Raw genomic sequence first — 10,534 nt, forward strand, 5'->3', positions numbered from 1 at the left:
TTTTTGTCTAATGCTGAAGATCTCGGAAAGTGGTAGTACAGACACAATAAAATTACTATAACAATGAATAACCTAAATCCTAATCAGTTGAGCCCGGGTTACCATGAAAATACGTATATCCTATAACGTTCTAAAATATCCTATACCTTGTCTCCCTTTCACCTATCTAAGAATAATAGGTATGTTTTACATTTTAAACAAATGTTGAAAAGTTTTCAAAAGCGAAGCTTTTCTGTCCGTCCGTCCGTCACCCACAGATGGCTTTTTTTCATTAATTTAGGCATGTTAGAATTGTCCTATCGATTTCAAACTTTGCATGATGATTCCTTTAGTTGTAAGATACTATTTAGAAAGCGTAGCAACTCTATAATCATTACAAGAATGTCCGTACGTCCATTTTAAACATGTTGATTTTTTTTACTTTTTTAACAACAAATTTTTATGTGATCTAATCATCCGATTTATCTGATTTTTGATATGTTGATTCCTGGGACAACAAAGTATAATGTTATAAGCGAAGAAACACTATGATCAAGTCCTGAAAATGTGTGTATGTCCATAAACATTATCCTGTATCAAGCAGTTTTTTTTCAAATTTACTCACAATTTTCTCACAAATATACCTACTGGTCCTGTGATGGTTTTAAGCTATTTTCTGGGGGGGGGGGGGGGTGGGACACCTCCAACCCCCCCCCCCCCCGCTGAATCGATATGGTTCTCCTTTACAGGGTAGCTACTATTATTTGGGTCGGTCCGTCCGTAACGGATAGCTTTTTTCGTTAATTTAGGCATCTTAGAATTGTCCTATCGATTTCATATTTTGCATGGTGATTCCTTTAGTAATTAGGTACGATTTAGAAAGCGTAGGAACTCTATAATCATTACCTAAATGTCCGTATGTCTATTTTACTTTTTTAACAACAAATTTTTATGTGATCTAATCATCCGATTGATCAAATTTTTGGTATATTGATTTCTGGAACAACAAAGTATAATGTTATTAGCGAAGCAACTCTATAATCAAGTCCTAAAAATGTAAGTATGTTCATAAACATAATCCTGTATAAAGCAGTTTTTTAACAAATTTACTTACAACTTTGCTTCGACTCTTATACATTTATATTCTGATTATTCAGTTCTGACACTATATAAGTGTTAATGTCCTTTTGTCCAACCATTTTAGTGCTTCGCTTTTATGGATGTTGTAATCCTTTTTTTTATGATTCCAAGAATCTTATCTTTTCCAATAAATATAGAACTGTCTTTGATTTGTGTTTTTTGTTGTTAATATTGATAAACATGGACATTGTCAATTGTTTCATGTTTTTTTTTGTAGCAAACATACTCTATAATTTACTATGTTTGTCTGTTCGTCAGTCCATCCATAACACTTTGGGGGAAATGTGAATTTTTCGGCTTCTATTAAAGATATACAGCTGAAATTGAATTTTAATGATAGGTTTATTGACACATGCGCATCTAATCTATACATTGGTTTGTCCGTCTGTCTATTGGTCATGCTTCAAAATATGTATCTTTCAAGGTTTCGTGATTTTCTTGGAGTTTTCGGAAAATCCCGCTGTTTTTTATCATTGTAATGAGAACTGAACATCTGCTTTATAACTTAATCTGTCCGTTTGTCCTTTGTTTTTTGTGCTTTGCAACATACAGATTTTGTATTTTTTAAAATCTTAAGTGCTTTTTAGAGTACTAGCGGCTTCGCCCCTAGCCTCTAGGGGCTTTGCCCCAAGAGATGACAACAAAAAAAATTCACAAAAAAAATAAGAAGAACTAAAGAAATCTTCTACAAAAGAAATTTTCTACAAAAGAAATCTTCTACAAAAGAATTCTTCTACAAAAGAATATTTCTACAAAAGAATTCTTCTACAAAAAAAAAAAAAAAAAAAAAAAATGGGGGGGATTTTTTTGTTTTTTGGGGGGTTGGGGGTGTCCCACCCCCCAAGAAAATAGCTTAAAACCACCACAGGACCAATAGGTATATACCCTCAAGAGTAGAATTCGATCGGTTCAGTGGTTACCGAGATCTTAAGGGACGGACGGACAGACAGACGGACGGACAGACATCGTTCTACTTTGTATTATAGATATATTATAACTGTAAGAAAGTAAAGACTTTAACAAAAAACCTAGATTTAACAGGTCGCATTTCAAGCGTCGGGGACAATTCGTCCGCCTATGGGACAGGCAGCCCGACTATGAGCCAAGCCACTCTGCGACCCGTGAGTTCAGAAGAATTCAAGTCCTTGTATTCTGCCATACCAGAGGAATATGTTAAAAGAGGTAGGTTATTTATAGATTATTTATAGGACTTCTTTTGCTGGTACACGTGCATGTTATGTACGCTCAGTCGTTTGGCAGCTTCTTGCCTCTATAGTTCATAGATTTTTGGATATAATCGTTACCAGAAGCAGTTTACCGTAAACTGCACTAGATCCTAATTTGTAAATAAAACAAGGATGACAACATCCATAAAAGCGAAGCACTAAAACTGTAGGACAAACGAACATTAACACTTATATAGTGTCAGAACTGAATAATCAGAATATAAATGTATAAGAGTTGAAACTAAATTGTAAGTGTAAATTTGTTGAAAAACTGCTTGATACAGGATAATGTTTATGGACATACTTTCATTTTAAGGACATTATACTTTGTTGTCCCAGGAATAAACATACCAAAAATCAGATCAATCGGATGATTAGATCACAAAAAAAATTTTGTTAAAAAAGTAAAAAAATCAACATGTTTAAAATGGACGTACGGACATTCTTGTAATAATTATAGAGTTGCTACGCTTTCTAAATCGTACCAAACTACTAAAGGAATCACCATGCAAAGTTTGAAATCGATAGGACAATTCTAAAATTCCTAAATTAACTAAAAAAGCTATCTGTTTGTGACGGACAGACGGACCGACCCTAATTATAGGAAAGCTTCACTTTTAAAAATTGAAGGTTTTCATTGATTTTTCACTCAATTTCTTTAAATTAAAGCAATTTTTCTCAAAAGTATTAGAAGTTTTTTTTGGAAATTAGTGTAATGTTTTATGAAATTTAATAAAATTATAAAACTATAGATTACTAAACTCGCATATAGTTTCTAAGCTTCGTAAAGCTGTTAAATGTCCCCTCTGTTAAAGAATATTTTATTAGGAAAAATAACAGATAAGTTTGCTTTTTACAGATAAACTTTTAAAAATTATGTTCTATTCACCCAACTAAAATCTTTAATATCAACTCAACCTGATTTTCAATGTAGGTTCATTTGATGATACAATTCAGAGTAATGTTCTTTTATCAATACACTCTCAACTTAATAGATCTGTATACAAAGGTAGGTAGATATATAGGGCCGTAACAGCTAGTATAACCTCTTTCTATTCTTCTATATATTAAAGATTGCTTTATCAAATAGCAAATCTTATTAAGAAAACTAGGTCATGTAAATCCAAACAGACAACCAACTCTCTGATTGCACGACTGTTTATGGTAATGAGTTGCGCATTTTTATGAATAGCATATTTAGCTTCTCTAGCATTAAAAATATATTCCGACCTTCATCAATTTCCAATAATCCTGTATAAAATCATTAATAGCATCGTATTACAGATAATTTTCCAAGAATATTAAGATAAAATCCTAAATTACAACCAGTTTTGTTAGTCTGGGCCTTCAGCTTCTAGGATCTAACAAAACAAGTTTAAATATTGTAATATTTTATTTTAATATCCGCAGAAAGCTGTCTATGATACGAAGCTATAAATATATATATTTTTAGTATTTAAGAAAGAAGACGAGGAAAAACTCGACATAACTGAGGAATATATTATTTTAATACAATTTATTCTAATATTTAAAGTAGAATGATGTGTTTCTGTCTTTTCACCAACCCACCAAAACAAGGTAGAAATTGTTCCAAGATTTAATTTCTTTATAAGGCAAAAATTCAACTACATAGTTAATTCCAAGTGCCATGAATCATAGAGCAGAAAAAAAGCTTGAAACCTTTCCAAAACCTATATAAAAAAATAGCTTAAAACCACCCCGTTACAAAAGTGAAGCTTTCCTAAAAAAGAGAATTTAGTAATTATCAAAATCTTATAGTACAGATATTAAAAGCTTTCTGCTTTATACGATAGGATAGTGTCGTAAATTGTTTTAAATAGCGGATTGCTTAATTTAATAATATTGACTTATTAAAAATCAAATTGTATCAAATTGTATTGGGTATGCCTGGTATTTTTCTACCATTAATACGCGCCGCGCAATTAATGTTTTGAAGAAGGGTGCATTTTTTAAAACACCCTTAGAACTACTTTACGTTATACTTATACGATTTATTCTGATTGAAAAGAGTAAGATGGAATTCTGGAAGTAATAACTTGAAAAGTTGCATTTTCCACCCATCCTTATATTTTTCACTGTAGCTACTAAAGTATAAATAGCACAAAGAAGATATTTGTATTTCCAAAAACTAGAGCTCAGAGCTGTTCTTAACGTTATGCGTGGTGTTGTTCTACCATCAACAAAAGTGGCGCAATCACTGTAATCACTAAAGCGCAAATAGCACAACGATGATATTCATATTTCCAAAAACTAGAGCTTAGAGCTGTTCTTAACGTTAGGCGTGGTGTTTTTCTACCATCAACACAAGTGGCGCAATCACTGTAATCACTAACGCGCAAATAGCACAACGATGATATTAATATTTCCCAAAACTAAAGTTGAGAGCTATTCTTATCTGTATGCGTGGTGTTTTATTCTACCATCAACACAAGCCGCGCAATTAAAACTACATTGCACAATACAAAAATGATATATTCTGGTAAAAAAGGAGGTAGATGGAATTCTAGAGGCTATAACACATCCTGACAGATACAGCAGAATGAGAAAGGTAACATAGGAAGATTTATTTTTCATCTGTGTTGTATCCTCATATAAAAGTAACAGGATCTGTTTGTGTCTGTCTGTATCAAAGGATCTCGATAACCGCTTAATCGATTCATTTCTCCTTTACAATATACATCGTCTCTTGTAGAAAAAATGACACACTCTAAGAAAATATATTTTTAACCTTTTTTTAAAGCTAATAATGGAAACTGGGAGTGGGGGCGATTCCCCCCCCCCCCCCCTCCCCACCTCAAGTAACCCTAGATGCCTCTAGGGGCGTATCCGCTAGTATAATAAAAAATAACAAAAGTCATATACAATGTATTGTTTTATAAGATGTGTTTTTCTTCTTATTCTTATCTACATTTTTCTCTCAAAAAAATCCTATTTAATAAAGTCAGGAATCTAATGGGATAATAAAACAATGTCCGATAAATTGATGTACATCCTCAATCACAAATTAACCCCTACTCGTTTTTAGAGAAGCTGCGCATATAAACGAAGACGTACAGTATTTGAAGAAGAAAATCATTAACAATTAATATTTCATATATTTATAGCTGCACCAGTATTTAGGAAAAACGCACCAGCAGCTTTAAAACCATTGTAAAACGATACATACACAGTTGTTGTTCTATCATAACTTAAATAGCGGCTTCGCCAAGAAGTTTTATCAAACTAACTTTTCGTGTTTTTTTTAAGTGGGGGGGGGGGGTATTTTTCATTTTTTTTTTTTGGGGGGGGGGGGGGGGGTTAGGGGTGTCCCACCCTCCAAGAAAATAGTTATAAACCTTCCCGGAACCTATGAGAAGCTACCCTGTAAAGGAGAACCCGATCGGTTCAGCGGTTAGCGAGGTCCTTCGCTACAAAGAAACAGACAGTTAGACAAACAAACATCGCTCTACTTTGTATTATAGATGATTAGCCGCTTGAACAACAAAAAAAGTTGGCTCATTAATTTACATAGAAGTACGTGGTTATAATGACAGTGGAAAAGTTGTCCCCAATTTAGGTTGCTAACATGGATATTATTTATTGATTAGATTGTTCATCAAGTATGAGGGATGGGGATTAAATAAAGGATTTATTTTTAGCCAGCTACAACTTTCACTTTATTATACAATATGAAAATCTCGATTGATTAATGATAACAGTTCATAGATGCTTATTTGATTTATATCAATCCTTTTTCCAACAATTTGTAGCAAACATTTTTAAATGTAAAGCGGAACGGCTGCAAGAGTTATAGCGGCTGCAGATCTCTGATATTCATCATTAACATAAAAACAAAAATAGTCTGGATATTATTTCTAACAAGAAACAGACACAAGATTATACAGAAATGTATATAAACAAGGATGACAACTTCCATTAAGCGAAGCACTGAAACAGTAGGACAAACGGACATCAACACTTATATAGAGTCAGAACTGAATAATCATAATATAAATGTATAAGAGTCGAAGCAAAATTATAAGTAAAATTGTTGAAAAACTGTTTGATACAGAATAATAATATAAAATAATCTTTATTTTTATTAATAATGTAGAAAGAAGAAAAATCATGTCATTAGTCCAGACGCTCGATATTTGTTTTTTTCTACAGTTCACTAGATATAGTGATTGGTATACTAAAGACAAAAAAGTATTTGTTAGGTTTTAGGCTATTTTTTAAAAAGAAATATGTTAAAACATCCAAGATATATCAGCCTAGATACAGGGACGTCCATGGGGGGGGGGGGGGGGAGGGGTGATTCAATCCCCCCAAATTTTTAATTTTCAAATTTTACCCCCCACCTAAATAAAAAAGCTTGGATGTCCTTGCCAAGATACACAGCAAAACTCGAACAAAAAGAAAACAGTTTAATATGTTTTTAAATACAACTTCATGTAGACGATCCCAAATAAGTTACCTTTTTTTGCTTAACCCCTCCTCCCTGGTTTCAAAATATTTCTTATATTTTTCCTTCTTCTATTTTTTCTAATAGACATACTTTAGTTTCTTTATTATCAGATTTGTTAACCGAAGTTCAAATTATGTTCGATGCCATACTGGAAATATTATAAATGTTTAGTCTGGTATGGACAATCTAATCAGACATTAGAAAATTATATTGTAAGGCATATTTCTGTATTAAAAATGGATATATACATTCTTGTTATAAATACAATAAATATTACTACTTTAGTCTGGTATGGATAATCTAATGGTGAATGTTCTGCGGATATCTGGTTCTGTGGCCACTGCCGGCAGTCCTAAACATACCAGGAGCAAGGTAACATTTATAATAAAGATACTAATTATTGGTTAAAAAGTTTGGACACTGCGGATTTCTAATTCTGTGGCGACTGCCGGCAGTCCTAAGCATACTAGGAGCAAGGTAACATAAAGATAACAATTAATTGGTTAAAAAGTTTGGACACTGCGGATATCTGATTCTGTGGCGACTGCCAGCAGTCCTAAACATACCAGGAGTAAGATAATAATTATTGGTCAAAAAGTTTGAACACCTCTGGTTCCGTAGCGACTGCTGGCAGATCTGGAGCAAGATAATAGGTATCAGGGATATTTAGGGATAAGACGAATTACTCTCTTGTCTAATCACAAGACAGACGGATAAAGATTCAAGGACGTCCAAGGGGGGGGGGGGGGGGGGTAAATGAGTTATGTACCCCCCCCCCCCTGAAAAAAACAATTCTTTATGGGGGTATGGGGTAATACCCCTCCCAAAATAAATAATCCCTTAAATTAAATTTTGCACGTAATTTTAACCCCCCCCCCCTTAATATACAAATTACCCCACCCCTTAAAAAAATTTTACAGACAGACGGACGGACATATTGTTCTCAGGGAGTAAGGGAGGGGACAATGGGCAATTATTTCAATTTAAGAGTTTTTAAAGACAGGCAATGAAATCCACACTAATCCTTAAAACTTGGAGGAAATTGTAAAGGGTTTGTTCATTAAATTTAGAAAAAAATCATGCAAAGCGAAATCACATCTTGTTTGTGATGAAATATATTGAGGTTTTATGGTGCGATTTTTATATTACAAGATTATTGGACCCAGCCAACTGCTGGCTTGCTGGGCAAAAATATGAACCAATACGCCAGCCTGCCCCTTTTTATCCAGTTTATTTCCCTTGCCCCATGCCCCTACCTCCAATCTCCCTTTCCCTAACGTGTGCTTAAAAAAAGGGAATTGGGAGGAGAGGGGAGTGAAATAGAGTATGGGAGGAGGGCCGTGTATACTCAACTCTCTGTCTGCTAGATTTAAAACTAACACAACGAGAAGCGGCATTTTATGCGCTAGTACCCAAACTCAGTCAGAAAATGCTAAATTCTTGCACATTCCCTTTAAGCCAGTACCCAAAGTCTGAGACTACTAAAAATTGAATATTCGATCCATTGTCCCCTCCCTTACTACCTGTATTGTTCTATTTTTACATAGATATTTTATCTTTTTATCGTTTACTTTCTTTTTAGAGTTTGGGACAGGCTACAAAGAAGCGGAAAAGGTAAAATATTTTCCACGGTGGCTTCGAAACCGATTAAAATCCGATAGCTATACTGAAAATTCATGTATAGCAGTGAACTACAGACAATTTCCCACGAATATTAAGATAAAAATTATAAAAGTAACACCAGTTTTTCAGCCCGTGACGAGGGCCTCTCGGGGCTAACAAAACTGGTTTTAATATTAAATCCTTATATTTTAAAATCCTCGGAAAACTGTCAAATAAATGGTTTTATTATCTGAGCTCTTTCTTCAGCGATAACTCTATTTTGGCTTCGTTTAACCTTTAAAAATAAACTAAGTATTGATAAAAAATAATCAGTTAAAATCATAATGAAAATATCATTTTTTAACCATATTTATTGTTGTTAATGATTTTATCTATTTCAGGAGTAAGAGTATAAGAGGTAGGTTTTTATCTATAATACAAAGTAGAACGATGTCTGTCTGTCCGTCTGTCTTAAGCTTAAGATCTCTGTAACTACTGAACCGATCCGGCTCTACTCTTCAGGGAATATACCTACTGTGATGGTTTTAAGCTATTTTATTGGGGGGTGGGACACCTCCAACCCCCCCAAAAATGAAAAATACTTGGAAATTATTTTTTTGAAAACTAAAATTAAAAAAGGTGGATCGACTAACCCCCCTTCCTCCAACAAAAAAAATTTCCCTCCACACAATTTTTTTTTAACTTTTTCTTTTTAAATACAAAATTCGAAAAAAAATAGGTTGATCAAATCTCTTGGGGCAAAGCCCCTAGAGGATTGGGGCGAAGCCTCTAGTCCTTATAATAAAGTAACAGAATATATATCTGTCTGTCTTTTTTATCTGTATGCCTGTTCTTCACCGAAGGATCTTGCTAACCGCTGAATCGATATGGTTCTCCTTTACAGGGCAGCTAAAGGTACTTGTAAGGTTACATATAAACCTCCGCCCCTCTTTTTTTATTTATTTAATTTTGTAGAGTAGACTTTCTCTCAACAAACAATCTTATTTTTGTACAATTCCTATTTGATGAATATAATGCAACGCAAAAGAAGAAAAAGAGATTTATTGGAAATGGTCATTTTTCATCAAGTGAAAGATTAATATTTTTTTATCTTTCCTTTTGACTCATATATTTTTGTGCTGATAAATTGATATAGAATTATCTCTTTTTCTCTTCACCCTAAAATAATTCAAATATGACAACGAAAATTTAAAATGAACTATAAGGGATAAGACAATTGGCGATAAATTGCAGCACATCCTTGATGATTGAACAAAAAAAAATTCTTTTGTAATAACAGTTAGTGGTTTATACGTTTGTACACTCAACCTAATGAACAAAACAATTAAAATTCAATAGCCTAGAATTATTTGAGGAATAACGACCCCATAAAGTTTTCTTATTCGATGGCTTAACAACTTTGGGGACTTTTACTAAATTTTGATTGATTGTTTTATTAAATTGGGTGTTTAAAAGTTTCAACCATTTATTTTGATCTACAGAAGGAGAAATTTTATGAGTCATAATTTAGGATGTATATTAATTTATCGGAAATTGTCCTATCTTTTAGATACCTGCCAATGTCCTCTCACTCCCTGTTTAACCCGAAAAGATCTATTCTATGTCGAATTTTTCTAGAATTATTTGAGGAGTACCGACCCCATCTGAGCATAAGCAATAGTCCTGCCAAGAATGAACAGAATCAAAGGAAATGGATATAATATATACGTGAATATTATGACAGGGGAAAAGTTGTCGTCAAGTTGCCAACATGGGCATCATTTGTGTTAGGTAAGGGGTTAAGGTAAAGGGGGTAGAATTGTTGTATCGCTATTTTAGCCAGCTACGAGTTACACTTTGTTAGAGTAAATGAAAATCTAGTGCAACATAAAAGCAAATAATATATCCATTTCAAAGGAAGCGTTCATCCACAAATCCTGAACACTTTGCTGCTGAAACAAATAAACGAAGAAAGTCAAGTATTTTTCTTCAATCAGTAGATGTTTCAAAAAAGCTGGGTGGCAGTGAAAATAATCTAACCAATTGTGGTCTTAGTGGTAGTTGGATTTAATCCAGGGCTCGGCAGCTGCACGTCAGCCGCCTCTAAGCCTCAGGGAAA

At 33.6% G+C, this 10,534-nt stretch overlaps 1 protein-coding gene across 1 annotated transcript; it reads left to right on the forward strand.

The window, feature by feature from the left end:
• The first annotated feature begins 1,936 nt into the window (after nucleotides 1-1,936).
• LOC145326649 (uncharacterized) lies at nucleotides 1,937-10,136 on the forward strand. Its single transcript, XM_080170016.1, has 8 exons — nucleotides 1,937-2,301; nucleotides 3,280-3,354; nucleotides 3,799-3,878; nucleotides 4,855-4,914; nucleotides 7,099-7,185; nucleotides 8,396-8,427; nucleotides 8,817-8,833; nucleotides 10,054-10,136. Exons 1-8 carry the CDS (start codon nucleotides 2,217-2,219, stop codon nucleotides 10,134-10,136), a joined length of 519 nt encoding a protein of 172 aa, XP_080026142.1. The 5' UTR covers nucleotides 1,937-2,216.
• Nucleotides 10,137-10,534: the final 398 nt, after the last annotated feature.

Source organism: Acartia tonsa, chromosome 8 (assembly GCF_053477335.1).
Source record: "Acartia tonsa isolate MP-2025a chromosome 8, ASM5347733v1, whole genome shotgun sequence".
Taxonomy (NCBI): domain Eukaryota; kingdom Metazoa; phylum Arthropoda; class Copepoda; order Calanoida; family Acartiidae; genus Acartia; species Acartia tonsa.